Source organism: Abramis brama, assembly GCF_963993115.1.
Source record: "Abramis brama genome assembly, chromosome: 12".
NCBI classification, from domain to species: Eukaryota; Metazoa; Chordata; class Actinopteri; order Cypriniformes; family Leuciscidae; genus Abramis; species Abramis brama.
In genome coordinates, this window is record NC_139974.1 from 11,440,094 (window position 1) to 11,461,790 (window position 21,697).

The 21,697-nt window shown below is 38.2% G+C and overlaps 2 protein-coding genes across 3 annotated transcripts in view; both read left to right on the top strand.

The window, feature by feature from the left end:
- Positions 1-50: 50 nt before the first annotated feature.
- Positions 51-12,846, top strand: rnf115b (ring finger protein 115b). The gene is made up of 9 exons (XM_084130199.1): positions 51-160; positions 4,964-5,022; positions 5,200-5,266; positions 5,414-5,646; positions 6,885-6,953; positions 7,228-7,300; positions 7,499-7,592; positions 8,874-8,989; positions 11,687-12,846. The coding sequence occupies exons 1-9, from the start codon at positions 83-85 to the stop codon at positions 11,816-11,818; spliced, it is 921 nt and encodes a 306-aa protein (XP_083986325.1). The 5' UTR covers positions 51-82; the 3' UTR covers positions 11,819-12,846.
- Positions 12,847-15,367: 2,521 nt separating this feature from the next.
- ash1l (ash1 (absent, small, or homeotic)-like) overlaps positions 15,368-21,697 on the top strand; it is a 31,866-nt gene continuing 25,536 nt past the window's right edge. For both annotated transcript variants that reach the window (XR_014608465.1, XM_084131204.1), the window contains exons 1-3: positions 15,368-15,528; positions 16,385-16,481; positions 20,617-21,415. Coding sequence is in view for 1 of the 2 variants with exons in the window: in XM_084131204.1 (XP_083987330.1) it covers positions 20,828-21,415 (588 nt within the window). In the remaining variant the exon portion in view is untranslated. The remainder of the gene's footprint in view (positions 15,529-16,384; positions 16,482-20,616; positions 21,416-21,697) is intronic.

Consider the following 21,697-nt stretch of genomic DNA (forward strand, 5'->3'; position numbering starts at 1 on the left):
CTGACGCGTCTCCTTGACAACCGACGCTCCTTTCCAAATGTGGCGCGTAACGTCATAGTTCTATAAGCTATATTGAGTAAAGATGGCGGAGGCTTCTGCTGCCCCACGACACCGGTTCTTCTGTCACTTCTGTAAAGGTGAAATCGACCCCAGACTACCGGTGAGTACACCGCAACACTTCATTAACGAGCGTTTATCTGCGTTTGGTGGTTTGCTCACCCCATATTAGCCTCAACGCAATCGAAGTTTTCCTTCTTTCATTTATAACTTATAAGTTCTAACATACAGTACTGTATATATTTCTTATACATGCCGTGTTTATGAGTTCATGCGCATTAGTATAGAACTGTGGGAATGTCTTTCATGTTAACTGCGGACTAAACGTTATAAGGAATTTGTGATGAGTGCCATGGTTGCAAGGGATTCGGTATCCAAGTTTGGGAGTTAGCCTACTCTGATGCCAAATATAGCACAGCCTCGATCGTCTGCAATCAAGCAGAAACACATGCAGTCAGTGCATTTATTGGCATGATGATGTGAATGTAATATATCTTTTGGGTAAACAAGTGGAGACGCTATAAAATTACCCTGACATATATTCATACAAGGGTCAACTATATAATGAAGGTAGAATAATACTGAAAAGTTCAACTGTGTTCTCAGGACAAAAGTATTTTACATAAATATCAGATCGGGGCAAGTTGTCACACGTCTTTTAAAGGCACACTATGCAGTATTTATACTTTTTTTTTTTTTTTATGCAATAAATACTAAACAAGACAATAATAAACAATGAACAATACACAATACAAAGGGTTACATTACATAAACATAAACAATATTAAACTAGCTTAAATGATTGACACCATTGCAGAGTCTTACATGCAGCAGAGTTTTTAGAGTACCTCAAAGAATTTAAATATATATCAAAATCTTTCTTAAAAATGAAAAAAGGAGTTTTCTTTGAAAATTTGCACTTGTGAATATAACATTTGGCAAGAAAAAGTAGCAAGTTGAAAATAAATTTAACATGATAAGGGTCTAGTTTCAGAGACTCACCAAAAAACATAATTTTTTGGCTTATAAAGAAGTTAAAAGATGGATAGCTTTTAACAAAATTTGAAAAGTCAACCCAAAAGATTAGTGCTCTAAGCGATGTTGGTTGACATCACTTCTTGTTGAAGTATTGTCAAACAAAACGGAGGCTAGCTCGACCCTCCCTCCTCCTCATCTGTCCCCTCCCCCTCCCTTCCGTGCTTCCTGAAACAGTCATGAACTGTCTTTTCCGATGTAATTTCGGGACTTCGCACGTTCCTTCTCCTTTTCCCTCTTCTTTGCTATTTGTTCATCGGAACGTCATCGGTGGGTCGTGTGTCGGCCATATCAAAATTCAAGAGAATTTAATTCTAACATTAGTCGTTGTCGAGGACATCTTTCCTCTAGCTAAGTTCCCTCTTCATGCTTCTCTCTCCTCCACTCCCCACACCCCCCTTCATGTGCACGCGCACTAACCCCCCAACCCCCACCCCCAAATCATTCTTGTCGGTTATTGGCTGGAACACTGTTTGTTATGTTTCTTGGTCCAGGCTGGGCCAGTTTGTTTTTGTTGCCATTTGTGGAGCCTGTCTACAGGGACCGTGTTTTTTTTTTACAGTGTGTTCAGGGGACAGGCAGCTAGCGGATAGTGAGGAGATGTTTGCTGTATGTGACAAAAAATGTTTTGGCCTAAAAAACGCGTGACATCACTTAGAGCACCTTTAATATAACAGTCATTTCGATGGTAAACGAACTCGTAGTAGGGCAAATCATCCCGATAGCAAAGCAGGGGGGGACGCCGCTGGCAAAACCAGGTGGTGCCCCGCCAAATCTCACGAGAATCACGACTTGCTTTACGGCACGACGTCACATACATCAACAACATATGAAGCAGCCTCTATGGAAGACACAAGCACGCATTTCAGATGTGAATCATGGCAGAGTCGACAAAGAAAACGAAGTAAGCGCGGTCGGAAGAGTCAAGGAAAAGAAAACGAGAAACTATTTACGACAGTAACGTTAAATACAAGTACTCCACAGCGACTCGAGGGGTCGCTGTTTGACAAAAAAACAGAAACTGCATAGTGTGCCTTTAAAACAATACAGTATTTGCTGATACAACACCACAACACATGTTTGGTATTTCAGCACTGTCTTTATTTATTTATTTCAGATTTTTGGTCTGTTTTAATTTATGACAACTTGCCTCATAGTCATTATTGTCAGCTATTGAGGTATGTTACACAAAACGTTAATGTGTGTTCAATTAACTGTATTTTTTTCATGGGCAATAATGGAAATGTTCAATAGTTTTTTGAAGTCAAGACCGTGGTAAAATAAATAAATCCACTCTGAGAATTATTCACTACAGTAAAAAGTGTGACAACTTTTATTTTGACATTTTATTTTACACTAAATGTTAGATCGGGACAAGCTGTCCAGTGTTTTAATACAATACAGCATTTGCTGACCGCAACACTTGTAACTCCTATAACAGGCTGTTTAATGCAAGTTCCATTGAAGCAACTTGTCTAATAAAGTACTGTCAACTATTGGGGTATGTTGTCACAAAAGGTAAATGTGTGTTCAATGAATTGTATTTTTTTTTCATGGGCAACAACAATGGGAATGTTCAATAGCTTTTTGTAGTAAAAACTACTGTAAAATAAACTAGAAAGTAAATTTTGTTGGGACAAACATTTATGTTTGCTTGACAAAGCCTTGTCTGAAAGTTTTATAAACTTCCTAGCATGTTTTATCATGTTGCATGTCTTAGCATGTGTCTAGCATGTTTTAGCTCATTGTTAACATTTTTTATTTAGTTGCTAGCATGATTTTGCATTTTGCTAGCGTGATCCCATTCCTAACATGTTTTAGCCAAGCGGCAACCTTCCTGTCTCTCTCTTGAATCCAACACGGAAGTGACTTAAACTGCAATTCATCGACTGGCCGCTAGAGACAGGCTACAAAAGAGAGTCTATCCCATAGACCCCACCCCCATGTTAATGTGCCCAACTTTACAGCAGAATTTTTTTTTTTACACCCTGGTTCAAAAAGTGTTTTTTGTCTATATAGCTAATTTTACCCTTCATGACACCTGAGGGGGGTGCATTTTTTTTATAACTCATCCGTTAAAATTATATTAAGCCTCTTAATTACATTAAGTTCTGCATAATTAAGGGCGTGGCCACTTGAGTGACAGGTGGATTGCCACTGCTGTCACTACTAGCCATTTGTCTGCTGTCTGCTGTCTGTTAGCTGTCACTTCACCTCAGCTAATCCTGCCTCTTTGCCCATTTTTGGTTATCCGGGAGTGATGCGCCGCCAACATGGTGACGGCCGGCTCCTCCCACTTTGTGGTTCAAAAATGCTCTTCAGAAACCTACGGGTGATACCACAGACACTACGTCCCTATATTTTTTTACAGTCTATGGTTTTAGCGCATTGCTAGCATGATCCTAGCATGTTTAGGACTTTGCTAACATGTTTCTAGAATGTTTTAGCATTTTTCTAACATGATTTTACGTGTTGCTAATATGTTCTAACATAATTTTACATTTTGCTAGCATGATCTTAGCATGTTTTAACCCACTGCTAGGATGATTTAGCATGTTGCTAACATGATCCAAGCATTTTGAAGCATGATCCTAGCATTGTTTTAGCATTTTAATAACATGTTTTAGCACTGCTAGCATTTTGTAGTACGTTTCTAGCATGTTGCTAGCATGATTCTAGCATGTTTTAACATGTTGCTAGCCTGTTTTAGCATGTTTCTAGCATTAGTTTTTACATGTATTATTACACTTTCAAACATTTGATAACCCACACTTTGTATGCAAACCTCTATGAGCCAGATTTAGTAACAGTTTGCGCCAGCGCAAACACTCTTTTGGCGTTAAAAAACTACTGTCAGGATTTATCAAAGACGTGCAGTGAAAAATTAGCACTGAAAAGGCGTGGACACAGTTATTTTTGCAGCTGACCTTATTGCATATGCATTTGTAGGAGTTTCCTTGTCAGACGCAAAATTTATGGAGAGTGTTTAAAGGACAATTCCAGTGAAAAATGAACCTAGGGGTAATTAACACATGGTTACTGAGTCGATCGTTCCCCGGGATGCGTTTTCATGAAAATCGAATGTAAAGAGTTTTATCTCTAAAAACAGATTAGCTCATAACGCTAGTATATGGGGCACAGAGTAAGTAAAAGTAAATCGCTAGTTAATGCCACTAACAAGGCTCAAAATAGCCTCACACTAACACGCGTAATGTTCTGTCTTTATAAAGTATCTTCTTATTAAACTGTCTGTACACTTACACAGTTCTCAATGCTTCGGTTTGCATGTAGGGACCCTCATTATGCTACCGTGTTAGTGTGGGGCTATTTTGAGCCTTGTTAGTGGTATTAACTAGCGATTTAGGCTACTTTTACTCTGTGCCCCATATACTAGCGTTATGAGCTAATCTGTTTTTAAAGATAAAACTCTTTACATTCGATTTTCATGAAAACGCATCCCAGGGAACGATCGACTCGGTAACCATGTGTTAATTACCCCTAGGTTCATTTTTCATCGGAATTGTCCTTTAAGTGAATCACGCAACACGATTTACTAAGGATTGCGCTAGTCAGTTTACTGGTATTTGCACTATTATTTAACACCCCAAAAAAGCATGTCTTAAACCAGACACTAATTTACACTGCTCTTGGTAGATTGCATTGGGCATTATGGAAATGATCCGGCTGTGTTTGTGTTCTTTAATGTGCTCATTGTCAGTAAATCACCTGCAGAACTTTCCCCGTCCATCTGCGCTTTTATGGGATTGCACTTTCATGCTAATTTGCCCTGTTTAGTAACCTAAAAGTCAACATCTCAATTCAGAAGCAATTTGTTTGGAACTAATGTACATAATAAATTACCTTTGAACAGGAATATGTTTGTCCCAAATGTGAATCTGGCTTCATTGAAGAGGTGTCAGAGAACTCCAGGTGAGTTTCGCATTTATGCCACTATGTAATAATAAAGATTGAATTGTTTTTCATTACTGTTATTGCATGGTATCTCTGTTTGTTATACTTAAAATATCCTGTGTTTATGTCTAATAGGAATGATTTGTCTTTTAATTATGATGTTTGTCATTTTCAATGAGTAAAATGTTTTATTAGTCTTCTTCAGAGTCTTGATGGCAGTGATGGGGCTGGCAGTGATGACATGGCCTCACAGTTTGCGGAGGTATAATACTATACAATTTTATATATATATATATATATATCCTCCTTTGGCTCAGAATGACTTTGCTGGTGCACAGGAAATAATTCCTTATGGGGGTCAGTCATAGTTTTGTTTCTCTATGAGTCTTTTGTCTTTTCCTTTGATTAGCTGTGGCAGCTGCTCTTCATGGAACGTTCTGCGCTCCTATCCGACCCCGCGGTCACAGACGCGCCCCGCAGCCGCTCTGGGGTCGAGGCAGCAGTTGGTGATCCTGCCTCTGGGACTGCGGGACCTGTAGCTTTAGAGGAGTCTTTGTCAGACTGCACAGAGCCTGCGCTTCACCCTCAACAGAACAGCGAGGAGCGAAACTCTACACTGGATCAGGGACAGGCTGTGGAGGGGTGTGTAGAGACACTTGTTACAGCTGCTGTCTTCTAGGAGTTCTACAAGACGGAATATATAATGATCTGTATTTGGTCAAGTTTAGCATTCAGTTTGAACATGCAAGTGTTTTATACATAAATATAATAGTTTTTTTTCTTTTGCACAGAGAGGATCTGTTGATTTGCACAGTTGCAACATTCATAATATATTTAGTATATCCATGTTTCTTTTACTTGGCTCTGGGATTTGACTTGACTAATCTACAGTTTTCTTTACTAATTAAATTCATCATGTTTTAACCTGCATATACAAAAACTATTTTAAATCAATCTAGTTTTTAGTACCTTGGCTATTTTTAACACCTATTTGATGCAAAATGAATCTAAAATATTTCAGTTTTTTTTTTTCTATAATTCACCATTAGTCATTTACCTGGTCCAACAGATAGATCATGGTTTCAACATTAATAATTGGAAATTATTATAGGAAAGAAACAACTGTAACATATTTACACACTAACACACTCGCACACAAACACACACACTCTCTCACTCATAAACACACTCTCACTCTCTCACTCATAAACACACACACTCTCTCTCTCTCTCTCTCTCTCTCTCTCTCTCAAGAGGAACTTAAATACACAGGCTAGTGATGAACAGAATACAGACAGGTGTGATCGGTAATGAATGTCCATTAAACATGTGACTGAAGAAAAACAAACTAAAAGTCCTTGAAAACAAAACTAAACACAGATTGTGACAACAACATTGATAATAGTTAAGAAACATTTGTTAAGCACCAAATCAGTATATTAGAATGATTTCTGAAGATGAAAATTCACCCTGGCCATCACAGGAATAAATCACATTTTAGAATATACTAAAATAGAAAACAGTTATTTAAATTTTAATAATATTTAACAATATTTTTACTGTATTTTTGATCAAATAAATGCAGCCATGAAAGACGTAAGAGAACACAAGACATTTATTTCAAAAACATAAAAAAATATTAGTGTATAGAAAGTTCCATGATTTCCCCATGACACTTTTTCCCCATGACACAATTTCCATGACTTTTCTAGGCCAGAAAACATCATTTTTAAAACGTATATATATTTCCAAGTTTTCTTAATTTATCTAGAACTCTACAAAGACTGGATTTTTTTAAAAAATTATTATGAAGTCTGATATTCTGATATTACAAACGTGAACTCTTTCTTTTTAAATGCAACAAAACTTGTTTCTTTAAGGATTGTCCAGCAGTTCTTGGCTGGTCTGTTTTCCAATTCTGACAGTGCAGGTTCAGAACCCTCCTCATGGTATGTTTTTGTGGTTTACCGTGATTCTGTTAAGTGGAATATGTTCCTGAAATAACATTCCTGTAAATCAATCAATTCATCAGATTTCAGGTGTGGCTGGGCTTAAACAATATTCTTATCAACCCATCACCTTTTGTTTGTTTGACAGGACTGTTGTTCCAGGACCAACAAAAGATATTCATGGTCCCCTTTGTCCTATAAATTCATTCATTACTATATGTGAAGACAATATCTACAGATCTATCCAATGTTTTATCAATAACCTGTTTCTCAGGTCTAGCATGCTACACTCTAACCCTGAAGATTATGCTTGGGGACAAGGAGGTTTAGATGTGGTCATCACACAGGTTAGTCACACCGTCATCTAATGATGTGACTCATCATGTCCTCAACCTTTTTGCACTTAGCCTCATTAGTCTTCGCAGTATTTTGCCTGTTGCCACTTAAATTTGTCCCCAAGCTAAAGTCGAGAAGACGTTTTATTTTGTTTTACCAAAATTAAAGAAACATTAGAAATATTTTGGTTTTTTTCTGTTCTCTTCCAGTTGCTTGGTCAGTCTGAAAACACCGGCCCCCCTCCTGCTGAGAAGGAGATGATCTCATCTCTCCCCACTGTTAGCATCTCCTCCGAACAGGCTGGTAAGTTCCCATAATCCTCTGAGTCACCATGCACACTTCATTTTAAGTGCTGTAAAGCAAAACAGGGCTGTTCACATACTTCTGGTCACCTCCAAGAAGCGTTTTTCTTGCTTTTCCTGGCAGTCTGTTTTATTGAGTATGATAAATTTAAGAGGGTGAACTGGAAAGTGTTAAAACAAGACGAATCTCTATGATTCTGACAGCAGTGCATTGTGTATTTGCCATATTCATGTCAAATGTTTCCAGAGACTCACATTTTTCTCCTCAAATTATTGATTTGCTGAGCCACAAATCACTTTGTTCATTCAGTCGCAATTTTTTTTAAAGCGTCGCAGATAACCGGTAACGTTCTCAGAACTTTGGACCTTTCTGGCTAGGTTCTCTCAAAATTATAAACAAATGCTCTTCCAGTAACATTAATAGAACGTTTGTTCAAAGTTATCTAGTCTTTAATAACGTTCTCAAAATTATAGCACAAAAACGTTATTTAAACATTGTTCATCAAACTTTTTTTCTGAAATGTTTTACTTTGTCTAACATGTTCAAAATGTTCAGAGAACATTCAGAAATAACATTTTCATAACTTAATGGGAACATAAGTAACGGTTCTCATAATGTTTACATAATTATAAAATGGAATGTTCCCTTTACGTTTGAATAACCAAGAAAAAACATTTTTAAAACATTTTGAACATTCAGAGAACATTCAGAAAGAACATTTTCATAACTTAAAGTGCCCCTATTATGCTATTTTAAAGGTTCCTAATTTTGTTTTGGAGGTTTACAATAGATCAAGTGCAAATAAACCTATCTACAATAGGTTTACTTCTATCTAAGGTCAAAAAACACTTTAATTTTCTCATAATATACATTGCACATCACCTAATTTCTCAAAGGTTCGTGCTGAAAACGGTTCATTTGAAGATTCAGTCTCTCTAAACCCCTTCTTACCACAAGCCTACTCTGCTCTGATTGGTCAGACGGCCCAGCCTCTCGTTATTGGTCTACCGCCTGATGACTCGTTTCGGCAGTTCAGAATTTATTCTTTATTTTAGGAGACAATAACTTTATTTGTCGTGCACTTTGATCTTTGAAACTTTGCAGACATTTTACATTTACAAACAGCTATATTTCACGCTGCATGAAAGGTAATATTTGAAAAACCATAATGGGGCACTTTAATGGGAACGTACTGTACATATTTTTGCAGCACTTGACAATTGCTTTCTCCGTTTTTCTTGTGTGTTCATCCATGCATATTTTTCCCCGTCTCTCTCACAGCATGCCGGCTGGAATGCCCTGTGTGTAGAGAGGAATACTCTGTAGGGGAATCTGTCCGACAGCTGCCCTGTCTGCACTACTTTCACAGCAACTGTATTGTGCCCTGGCTTCAACTGGTATGAGTCTCATAAAACCACCTTAGTGCTGGATCTTCTGTAATCAGACCCATGTTTACTAAACCGAAACATAAGCTTACTTTAGTGCTGCTTGTCGTAAATAGTGGTGGCTATGTGTAATCGTTGGTTATATTTGACTAACAAGCAAAAATGTTTGGAAGGACCTCTAGTGGTGGACATAGGAAAAGCAACCATACTCTAATGGACTAATAATCAAAGCCTGTAGATGTGGTCAGTCATGACGTAGACCAACCCGAAGTCTAATTCACCCTCGGGAATTTCCACTGGGTTTTTTAAAATGTCAGCTTTTGAATTTATGAGCACAATAAACATTGTGGTTAACATTACTTGAAGAGACTTTCACATTTTTTCTTTACAACATTGCACCAAGTCATACCACAAACATGAATTTTTGAGGTGACAGGTTTGAAATGTGCTCAGACGTTAATGATATTTGAAAACTGTTGGTCATGGAATACCGAATTATGTGCTAAAATAACCTATGCTACCGTTTAAAAGTTTGGGGTTGATTTTTGAGTCTCTAATGCTCACCACGGCTACTTTTATTTGATCAAAAATTCTGTAAAACAGTACTATTGTGAAATATTATTACAAATTAAAATAAATGTTTTCTATTTTAATGTATTATTAAAATGTAGTTTATTTCTGTAATGACAAATCTGAATTTTCAGCATCATTACTCCAGTCTTCAGTGTCACATGATCCTTCAGAAATCATTCTAATATGCTGATTTGTTGCCCAAGAAACATTTCTTATTATTATGTTTATAACAGTTGCTCTGCTTAATATTTTTTTCAGGATTCATTACAAGAAATACATAGTTCAGTCATGAAACTTCTGAGCAGCTGATTGGTTCTCATAAAGGGTCATAAAACCCTAAACCAAATTTTAACAGAGTTATGTGTGTTGAACATCATAGAAGTCAATGTTACCATCCGTTAGTTTTGTTTGTAGGAGAAAACGGGTTAATTTGAAACTTTTTGGCGGTATTTTTAACTTCCGGGTTTAAATTCGTCTGCTTGTTAGTGTCGCAGGATGTGGTGCTTTCTTGTACTATAGTAGATCGATGACTTATCTGTGTCTTCATGTGCATTAAATTATAGCTGTCACAGGATATGTATGTATTTGTGTAATTTACGGTGAGCTCACAAAACCATATATATGTTGTGTTGCGTGTAACGGTAAATTGCAGCGTGCATTTGTGGGAAGCTTTGATGCTTTTAATGAGAGCGTTGCTGTGTTGTCAGTCTCCCCTCACCACTCAACCACGCCCACTTTTGTAGCATTTTTCAAAACAGTAGTGAGAACTGACTGCTTCTGAAACAGGGGATTTCATGACCCTTTAAAGCTGACCGAGTCAGTGTACCGTGCCATGGGATTTTTTCTAGCCCTCCACCTTCCCCAGCACCACCTGCCTAGATCTGTAAGGGCTTCTCCCTACTTCCCTTCATAGCAGCTTGCATTCTATTCACTGTATTAATCTGCATGTTTCAGCAGTAGCCTTTACTCACGCAACAGCAGCAGCGTAGCAGATCTAGCCCTCCAAGACTAAGCCTGTTTACTAGGGCAGGGAGAAAAAATCGATTCACCTAGCTATCGCGATTTCAAATTCAATTGCTTTATTTTTGTAGTTGCTTTTGTATGAGGTTGACAGAAGTTAGCCGCTTTCGGTGCAACAGAGGATTATATACGTAATATCCCAAGTGGACGAATGGAAGAGACGTGAGACAAAGCACTGAAAAGCCCTCGCGCCAGCGCTCATGTGATCTTGATTCAAACACTCACGTGTTCTTTCAATTCGTCTGTCTATTAAACTTTGACAAAATCATATCACAACATTCAAAGCTGTGTTGGCGCTGCCGCTGACCCGGAGAGAGTTGTCATGAAACAGCTTTTCAACCTCATAGTATCATTATTTCTGTGATGCAATAGTTAAAATTATCATAGAAGAACTTGGATAAAAGTTTAAAGTTCAAACATGAACACTGATGTCTACGATAATGATCAAAATCAGCTTTTGATTGAAACTTGGTGCTTAAAATAATGCATTTATCATTACATTGTTTCGCCACTAAGTGGCGACAAGTGACTGTTAAAATTTTTGTTTGTTATTGAATCATTTATTCAAGGGAATGTAGTATTTGTATGATGCTTCTGAAATAAAAGTCAGAAAGATGTGATGATTTGTTTTTGTAAATATGACTCATCTTATACATCATGTACAGTCTGTATAAGTGTATGATTTAACTTTTCCCGATGGTCTACTCTAGTGTTAAAAAAATGGCAATATATTGCAATATCGAATCGCAATACTTGTAGAATCGCAATTCTTAAAAAAATCGCAATACATATCGTATCGGCACCCAAGTATCGTGATAGTATCGAATCGGGAGATAGGTGTATCGTCCCAGCCCTACTATTCACATTCCTTTCTTATTAATAAATGCTGTTTAACTATATTCCGAGAGTTGTCATGATTGAACTGCATTTAATTTTTGAGATTTTTTAGGAACATTGTCTTTAGAGTAATTTTTGATCAATTTAATGTGTCCTTGCTGAATAAAAGTACAATTTTCTCATAGTGACCCCAATCTTTTGAACGATAGCTTATGAAAAAAATTAAATGAAAAAGAAATGACTCTTCTGTCCTCATTTTGTGCTGTTTTGTGTTAATAGCACGACACCTGCCCTGTCTGCCGGAAAAGTCTGGATGGTGAAGACTGGGGTTTCCAGCCACAGACAGGACCTCCCGGGGCAATCCCCTCACCAACGAATGTAGAGGAATGTAGCACCTTTGAGACTATTTAGCCTCCTTTTCCTTCCTTGATTAGTTTGATCAATCCAGGACAAAGGGAAGCACCATAGCCGTGTGCACCAGTGTTTCTTGGAGCCAAGTGCCTTCTATTTTGAGAGACATTTTAATTCAGACAACCCTGTTTAAAACAATATCTGTTTGATAAGCATCTATAATTTTGTTTGTATAATGTTTGTGAACTAAAATCCCACCAAGGATGTTTACAGTCCAACCTGAGCAAACGCATTTCAACTTTGACTTCAGTTTTGATAATTCCAGGTCGGAATAAACACGGTCTCTTCGGTGGGCCTGCAGGACTGGAGCTCACAACCGCTGAGATAGATGATACAGATGTCTCAGGGGATACGGTTCAAGTTGCATATGCATATTTAATGGCATGGCACACTTTTACCCTATAGCTTCTTCAGAGCTCTCGTTTCAATAACTCACAAAGAAGTCAGCGCACAGTTCACTTTCCCTTACCTGTCAATGGATGACATCTGCTTCACGCATGCCTTCGCTCTTTTGAAGGTATCATAGAAACACAAAGATTTAGATACATGCTGAAGTTTTGCACTGTCAAACGTTTAGTCTGCTCTACATGTTTTGGGTTCATAGTTTACACTTCTGTTTTGTGGTTGTTGTTGATTTACATTGCTACATATAGTTTTTTTGTGTGTGTGTGTGTGTGTGAAGGTTTTGGGGTTTTTGTAGATAGATAAAAAAAAAAAAAAAAGTACTTAGTGGATGATATCTTGAAGCTGTTTGATGTTCCTCTGGGTGCTTTTGTCCTCATTCTCAGGGTTCCTTGACTTTCTGCTCCATATTTTGATATTGAGATACAGTCCCATTTATAAGAATGTTCACTTCACAATATGGCCTTTGCACATTTTGAATGTCATTCAATCTCAAATGTGAACGTGAAATGTTTACAAGAAAAATAATGTTGCAATAAATAACTAGAAAAAGGCACATTACTTTTATAAGCCAACCTATTACATATTGCACTCTCAAAGCAAATAAATAAAATAATTTATTACAACGAGTTTTGTGTGTTTTAGACAGTGTATGAACTATATGGGGTTTTCAACTGTTGATAGAGTTCAGGGTGGTTTATGGCTGATATATTATAAATAATTCATCCAAATGACTGAAAAACAATGTGTTAACATTTATTTTACATTATTTAATAATCTCAAATATTTAAGCCTATTATCAGATTGAAGACTCATTATAGAATTATGATTAATAAACAAATCATAATTCCATAATTTAATCATAATAGAGTTTATAGTGTTTAGTTTTACATACACCTTTCAAAGGTTTGGGGTCAGTACGATTTTTTTAAATACTTTTTTCCAGCAAGGATGCGTTAAATTGATTGAAAGTGACAGTGAAGACATTTATAATGTTATAAAAGATTTTTATTTCAAATAAATGCTGTTCTTTTGATCATTCTGTGAATCAATACTGGAAAAAAAGGAATCACGGTTTCCACAATAATATAAAATAAAGAGTTTTCAACATTGATAATAATAAGAAATGTTTCTTGAGCAGCAAATCAGCATATTAGAATGATTTCTGAAGGATCATGTGACACTGAAGACTGGAGTAATGATGCTGAAAATTCAGCTTTGCCATCACAGGAAAGAAATGACAATTTAGAAACAGAAAACATTTTAAATTGTACTAGTATTTCACAACATTACTGTTTTTACTGTATTTTTTATCAAATAAATGCAGCCTTGGTGAGCATCTTCTTTCAAAAACACGTGAACGGTAGTGTGTTTGCATGCTTTGAGAGGCAGATATGCTTTTCAAAATTGATCTGTCATTTCGATTTTGAATGAAGAGAAAGCTTCTGAACGTAGCTTCCTAATTCATTTATGTTATTAATATTTGACACGTCCTCATGCCATGCACTCAGTCAGATTAATTATCTCATTTGCAGCTTGAAAAATCCCACATCAAATTAGTTACAAAACAGCAACAGTTTCACTATGAGTTTTGATTTCCATTTGTTTTACCAAGGCCATTTCTGCATGATTGGTAGATGTAAATGAGACATGTGACTATTCATATTTATTCATGGAGCAATGTCCCTACAATGATAATCCCTTAAAAATTATAGACACTCAGGACTTGTTTAAATGCAGAATTGACCAGTAACTTAGATCAATGTAAAAAAATAACCATGTTTTGCGCAACTGTATAGCATCCGCCTCCTCCAAGCTTGATTCAAAAGTTCAAAGGGAGTTTGTGTGGATGGAGTAAAAGGTCAAATTAAAAAAGCAGGTTTCAGTGGTCATATTGTTGCTCTAATTATTGCAAATTATGCCCACTTATGATGTTACCGAACACCCCACAGCTAATACCCACGAAAGTCTCAATATTTCTCTGTGGTTAAACACTGACATGACACAACAGGATCCAGAAATGGCTATAATTGATGCCCTTTTCGCAATAGGTGTTGGGATTTTTTATAAATCTCAGTGGCTGCATCCGAAATTGCATACTTCCCTATAAAGGTGAAAAACAGTATGTGATGAAAGAAAAATGTCCGAATTCGCAGTATTCATAAAAGAGTAGGCAAAAAGTACCCAGATGACCTACTACTTCCGGCTATATTCTGAAGTGTGCATACAATGGACACTTTACTATCCCATGAGGCCAAGGGAGAGGATTTATGAATGGCAGTGAAGTGACATAACTGATGCTGATAGGTCACATGATAATGACAACATGGAGTAGCTACATCCAGATTACACTAATACTACAAACATTCATACTATATGAAGCATACTTTTCAGAGGTTGTGAAGTTATTACTTATTCAAAATAAGTACCTACTCAATAAAGTATGCGATTTTGGACGCAGCCCAAGACTCTTGAATTTATCAACTAAAAAGATTTGTTCAGTAGCCCTTTCTGCAGTACCTCCTTACGCCAGTAGGTGGCGCCAAGTCAGTGAGTGTTTTGTTGAGTCATTGAATAATTTACTGAACTGACTTGTTAAAAAAGTTGTTTAACTTAAAGTCTTATTATTAATTAATTAGTCTTTAAACATCACTTGAATCACTTTCAGGGGATAAACAATCTAACAATGACAGCAAATCAAAATCCCCCTTACAACTTTGTTATGTTCTTGATGTGAACTAGAACAATTCGTTCCACTTTAAAGATTCGTTCAAAACAAACAACTATTAGTTGCTGGTCTCCTAATGATGGATTCTGCTCACTTATCATATTACACAACCCGCCTCACGGCTACCATTCGCACGGGAGTCTCGATATTTCACTGTGGGTAAACACTGCCACGAGCGTACGACAACACACGACCCTCTTTTTCAGGAGTCAATCGTTTTGTGATTCATTAAACGTGTAACTGCTCTACATTTTCATCCGAGCAAAACAAATATAGCCCGTACGTTGTTCAAATGTCTGTAATTGAATATGCCCCGTACAATTGAGCAGGGAGAAAGTGTCGAACAGCCTTCTTCGACAACTGCCCTCGACTCCCCTCCCTTCTACCCGTCCCCCTCCTTTCCTTGCCTCCCCTCCCGCCCCGCTCTGACTGTGAGAATGCCCGTGGTGTACTGACAGAAACGATACGGGCTTTAGCAGACATGGAGGCCCGATTAACGAGAGAGGCCCATTCCGACGCGTCTGAGCTCGACTAACGCTGACCCGGAGAGGGATTCGGGCAACACATCAGATTATCACGGGTAACAAGCGCCGCACACAAGACGGGGGAGAGGGTGAAGAATTTGAGGCAGAGATCCATTTCGGGTCCTCTGTTGATTCAACGCAGCAGCCGCCATTTTGTTGACAGTTCGTGTTTTTAATAACCCGTGCAAGGCTCATCCCGAAGAGGGTTAGATTTTTGTATTCTGCTTCTTTTGGTCCTCCCGAGGATGTTTATACGCTATTGTTGGATTTTTATTGACGACCGGGGCGATAAGGGAACACTTTACTAATCTGTAACACACCAACAGCGGCTGCTTCGTTACATTACTAGTCGTGTGGACGGATCGCGGGGGTTTAGCTAGCCATACCAGCAAATGTGCCTGACAGGACAGATCAGCCGTTTCATTAGAGTGTGGGTTTAGTGGTACCAATTACCTGGTGTGAATTCACTCATTTGAGAGGTAGTAAACAACACAGAGACGGGAATTGAATGACCGTTGACGTTGTATACGTGGGGTTATAGCCGCGATGAACTTACATTGCTCTGACATGTGTCTTAAAAAAATGCAATGGCAGCAAGGTATTTTGACATCCCGTTGTAGTAAGAGTCACATTCTAATAACTTGCTAATAATGTTTTATACAGTCTAGTTTTTGACATATACAGTAGTGTAAGGTTAAGCTCAAGATATGCTCTTTGCTAACGAGCTATGCTAGCTATATTAGGATCATAAACCGTGACCAGTGCGCCTCACGTAGATAAATATCGTAATTTTTGCGGGGTGCCTAGATCTACAGACTAGACGAATATTTTGTTATGCCATGCATTGGTTAGAATGTTCTCCCGAGAAATGTGACCGTTTTCCCCTTTGCTTTTTTTTTTTGGCCATATCAGCAATTTCAAGATAAATACCCAAGCGACCATGCTGTTGCGTACGAAGGGAGGATTTTGATCGCAAATTATGTGAACGCCGTTCTGGACCTCTATCAAGGTGAGTAGCTTGTTCATTTTTTCTGTATTTTAACTGCAAATACTCAATAAATTGTTTAATCCAGGTGGTTTGTTTATTAGGGCATCAGCTGTCAAAACAAGTGAGGAAAATGCAGTATTTTGATGCGTAACTCGCGAGCTTTGTTTGTTGTTGTCAGAACGTATGGTGTTTAGTAAGTGTTGCGGTATTCATGAATGAAGGAGTTCTGGTTTTACGTGTTCATAATAAAATGCCAGTTTCATAGAAATGAACCTCCAGTAGCACCTGCGAGTAGATCATCCTCAGTTAACCTCGCTTACAATAGGGTTCATTGCACATGCAAATTGCGCGCGCCTTTGCTTGGTCATATTTTTCCCATTGGAGCAGATGTCTTGAGTAGCGTAGGAAAGTGTAGAAAGTGGTGTCTGGAGCCTTTGAACCACCTTTGACCTCTGACTCCGCTGTCAAGGAAACCTGAACTAAGCTTCCCGCTGACTGAGTGCTGTTTGAGTGGATAGCCGTGATTTCAGGCATTTAGTTTGGGATCGGAAAAGATTGCGCTAAGACGCATTCTGTTTGAAATATGAGTGCAGATTAATAGCAGATCCCGATGCTTAGCCTGTGGTAGAGAAGTTTAGTTTCGTTTTGTTTTGTGGTCCTTTCCTATCTGATGCTAAGTTGCGAGTTAGTAGATAAATAAATCTAACAGTTGCTCCAAAATAATCGACACTTAAAAATGAATGAATATCATTTTATTAGATGAGAAGTAAAAAAAAAAAAAAAAAAAAAAGGTGCATTAAAAAAAACCCAGATAGCACATGCACAAGTCTGCTTTTAATATGCCGTTCAAAATGAAAATGTTCTTGTTGTTAAACGTTAACATTCATAGTTGATGTGCTGAACTACACTAAACTACACTAAAAAAATACTTTTGAGACCAGTTGGTTAAAAATAATCGCAAAGATGTCTAAATCAGTGAAGTTAACTTAGTGCTAAGAAAAAGTCTAGACATAATTTGTTTGCAGATGCCACTTGGCTGGATATTTTTTTCTAATGCAATGACATTCAAGTGTGGATAGTTCACCCTAAAATGATAGTTCTGTCATCATTTACTCACCCTCAAGTTGTCCCAAACCTGTATGAGTTTCTGTCTTCTGTTGAACACAAAAGATGATATTTTGAAGAATGTTGGTAACCAGAATGTCAGAATTTTCATTTTTGGAGGCGAACTATCCCTTTGAATGTCTAAATACATTACATTTTGGGTCGGCATGAAAAAAATTCACCCTATTTTCTAAAATGCATGTTATTGATCTTATTGTGACTGATTCATCCATGCATGTTTCATTTTTAAAAAAATAGTTTTTGAGCTTGTAATTTTTAATCAATGTCATAATTTTCCAGTGAAATGACTGATGTCTTTCTGGTGATGTATGCCAGACTATAATCATGTCATTCACTTAAACCCCACCCCTTTTATACAATCCTGTGCAAGCTTGCGTCCAATCAGCTCCATCCAATCTGTAACTGATGAATAACTGATGAAAAACTCAGTCCCCGCCCTTTTTTATTTTTTTGATAATGTTTACCTCAGATGTAGGTCACAATACGGAAAAAAATGTGTTGCTACTCCGGTTGCATAGCAACTTCACTATGCAAATAGTAGCTTAAAAGACAGTTTTGAATAAAAGACATAACTGCATGTAAAGGGAAGAGCGGGAAATGAGAGGAGATGATAATTGTTTGCTGTAAGTCATCTACACCATATTTTTAATAGCTTTTAGATGCAATTTGCCAGAGTTTTTTCTCCTTGCCATCTATTCACCCTGAGGCTCTCTAAATCTCTCAAACTTCCAACTGCTCCACTGTCTCTCAATTTGTCCTGCAGCGTTTTTTGGCTGACTGGAGGTTGTGGTTTTCAGTACTCATAGAATAAATGAGGGCACCATAGTTGAAGAAAGGCTGTCTAAACACACTGAGTTAGTATATTATATCTCTATGCTGCCAAAACAAGCACAGATTAAAGAGTCGTGAATGACAGGTGCTGAAAGAGCATGGATGGAGGAAGCAGAGCAATCGATGACTTTAGAGTTCAATTTTTGTCTGCTGATAAATTCGCTTTGTTACACTGAGACAAATTGCTTTATCTGGTCACACTTTATTTTAGTGTTCATGTTTCCATAAATAACTGAAAAGTAGCTGTAATTAACTATATACTTGGTGTGTCATACTTGGGTAACACTTTATTTTACAGTGTCATTGTTACATATGTTACATGAAGTTACTATAACTACAAATTACTACTATAACCATAAATTATGCATAATTACATGCAACAAACCCTAATCCTAACCCTATAGTAAATACATGTAGTTAGTTACTTAATATTACTCAGTACTTACTACTTAAATGTATAATTACAGTGTAACAAAGACGCCTTAAAATAAAGTTTAACCCATTTTTATTAGTGCAATTATACGTAGGTCACATTGTTATTAGTATAGTAATTAACTATAGTAATGTGTAATATTTGTAACACAACTAGTGTAAAATAAAGTGTTTTAGTTGGTTTATTTATTTTGTTCTGGTAGCTCAACTGGTAGAGTATGACGCTTGCAACGGCAAGAGCATGTGATTCCTATAGCATCAGATACATAAATGTAAAAGTGTTGGATTATTAGCAAACGATAGCTTGCTGCAATTCTGTCCAGCTTTCCCTCAAGACTTTTCCCGCAGCCATTTTACAATACAAGGTAGCATTTATTTTTGGCATCTTCTCCGTAAAGAGAGGAGGGACAAGAGAGCGAATAACACAGTAACGAGAAGCGGAGTACGACCCAGAGCGCTGAGGAAATAGGGGAATGATTGTCACTAAGGGAGGGACGGACCAGGGAAAAAAAGACGGAGGGAGGGAGTGCTAGGGAAATGTGTTTTCGATTAGCAGAAGCACAACGGCTCTAGTTTGACCGCTGTACTGTTAGATTTCCAAGTGAGTGTTAGAGGGAGACTGAATGAGTGAGAGGACGAAGAGAGTGACAGAATGGGGTGAAAGGGTAGGTCGGACACAGAACAAGCGAGGTGTGATTTTTGGAGCACCATGTGTGAAACGAGAAGGGGCGAATGGAAGAGTGTTTAAGTGAAATGGGGTGAGTAATTATAGTAAACAGAGAAGTCGGAGTAGAGAGAGGGAAGGCATGACTCCAAGTTCTGTAGCCAGATTATAGTTGTGGTGATTTCACAGAAAACAACTCTCTCGATATAAAAGACCACCACTAATGAAACAACACTCCGTAAAACGGCTCTCTGAGCTTTTTCTCGTGCCGAGCTCTAAACGGCCGTAACCGTACATGTAGCGTTCCATTGACCTAGGCGTTCTTAATAGACTTGTGTAATATTTAAACCATCACTCTCAGTGGGGCATAAAGAAACTGTCCACTTCTGTTGCTCTGCCCTCTCTTTTTCCTTTTCTTTCCCGGCCTTTCATTCACTCTCTGTGCTTTGCTGACTAGAAGTCATAAAAAGGGCTTGGAAAGGTGACTGGATCCTCTGTCTCCCAGAGGACCTTTTATGCTGAGGTCACTGCTCGGTCTCGCCTCCCAATGACTTGACCCTCAGAAAGCACCTGTGGCTGGCGCGGTACTAAATTACTCAGTGGCTTTTTGTTTTGGAGGTGTGTTAGGGGCAAAAGGTTACTTTTGTCAAGCCCCCAGTACTTTTTTTTTTTTTTGCATTCCAAAAAAGTTTTATATTATCCATGTAAAATTGTGCTTGAGATAAAACTCATTTATTAGAATATGAAGCAATGCAGTTATAAAAAAAGTTTTCTTCAAAAGCCTCAATGATTCATACAAATATTACTGAAATGTGTTTAGTTTATAAAGTAATTTTGTGTCAGCTTTATGTCTGGCAACATAGGTTATCATTCAGAGCCACCAATAATCAAAAGTCTGGGTCAGATTTTGGATATTAGTGAACTGCAGCTGTCTAGCCTTTCTATGTCCTTAGTTTGATCATTCATAGTCATATTTGTGGTGGTAGTGATCCATGTTTGCAAAGCCATTCTGTGTTAATAATTAAATTAAAGGTTAACGCTGTCTTAGAAGTGTGGCTTATTTGTCTTTTGGTCGTAACACCCCCTCTGTTTTTATCTCCGCAGTTTGAAGGTGAGAGAGCTGGGCACTTGGCAAGGGACGACATTGCTTCAACCCAACAAGGATTTATTTCCAACCTCTGCTACACCCCCTTTCCCCTTCCCCTCCATTCAACTTCCTTCCTCCTACCTGACATCTGGAAAGTCCTCCTGTACCTATACCTGCGAGTAAGAACATCCTGTCTCCCTCAAGCCCCCCTTGTTCCCCAAATCACCAATGGATCAGAGGACACAGGGGGGGCCCTCTACGCCACCTCCGCTCCCTGCCAATGCCCCCCCAACAGAACGTGAGAAAGAAGGAGTAGGAGGGAAGAAAGATGATGAAGAGGAGAAGAAGAAACGAGAGAAACCAAGAGATGGAGCACAGAGTGAAACTTGTGGTGCTGAAAGTGGGACTAGTGAGCAGCAGCAACAACAACAGCAACCCACACAGTTCTCAGTCAAAGAAACCAGTTACTCTGAGGGCAATGTCAAACTCAAAATAGGCCTGCAGGCCAAACGCATGAAGAAGCCACCTAAGATCCTTGAGAACTATGTCTGTCGGCCAGCCTTCCGAGCCACTGTAAGACATAGTGGAGGCAGAGGTGGAGGGCGTGGTAATCGTGGGGCTGGAGCCATTGATGGGAGCAGCCACACTTCTAGCCCAAGTCATGGAAAAGAAGGAGAGAAAAGCCCCTCTGTCAACCGAGGAGCACCTCTATCATCTACTGCTCCTGCTGCTACATCTCCCTCGCCTTCTCTTCCTCCTCCGCCTGTTTCAGCCAGCCAAGTCACTCCTGTGAATGGAAGTGCTCCAGCAAAAAGGGTAAGGTTGTTTAACTTGTCATGCATTCAATGTCTAAGAAATTTTAAACAATGAAGAGACTAGCTGAAATTACATAACAAGCATCCAGTACAACAAAACAACAGGGATAAGGGATAGACAAACTCCCTCTCACTACACTTTCACTAAACTGTGGTTTCATCAGATAAATAAGCTTTGCTCACTCTTCTCACTCTTTTCTCTTTCAGTCACCCTTAACACTTAAACTTTGTTTTTTTCCCTTTTCCTCATTTCTCTGTTAACTATGATTTTCTGTTTGACCCA

Coding starts and splice junctions, on each gene's coding strand:
- rnf115b (XM_084130199.1), top strand. CDS start 83: ATGGCGGAGGCTTCTGCTGCCCCACGACACCGGTTCTTCTGTCACTTC. Junction 5,267..5,413: donor TGGCCTCACAGTTTGCGGAG/GTATAATACTAT, acceptor TCCTTTGATTAG/CTGTGGCAGCTGCTCTTCAT. Junction 7,593..8,873: donor CATCTCCTCCGAACAGGCTG/GTAAGTTCCCAT, acceptor TCTCTCTCACAG/CATGCCGGCTGGAATGCCCT.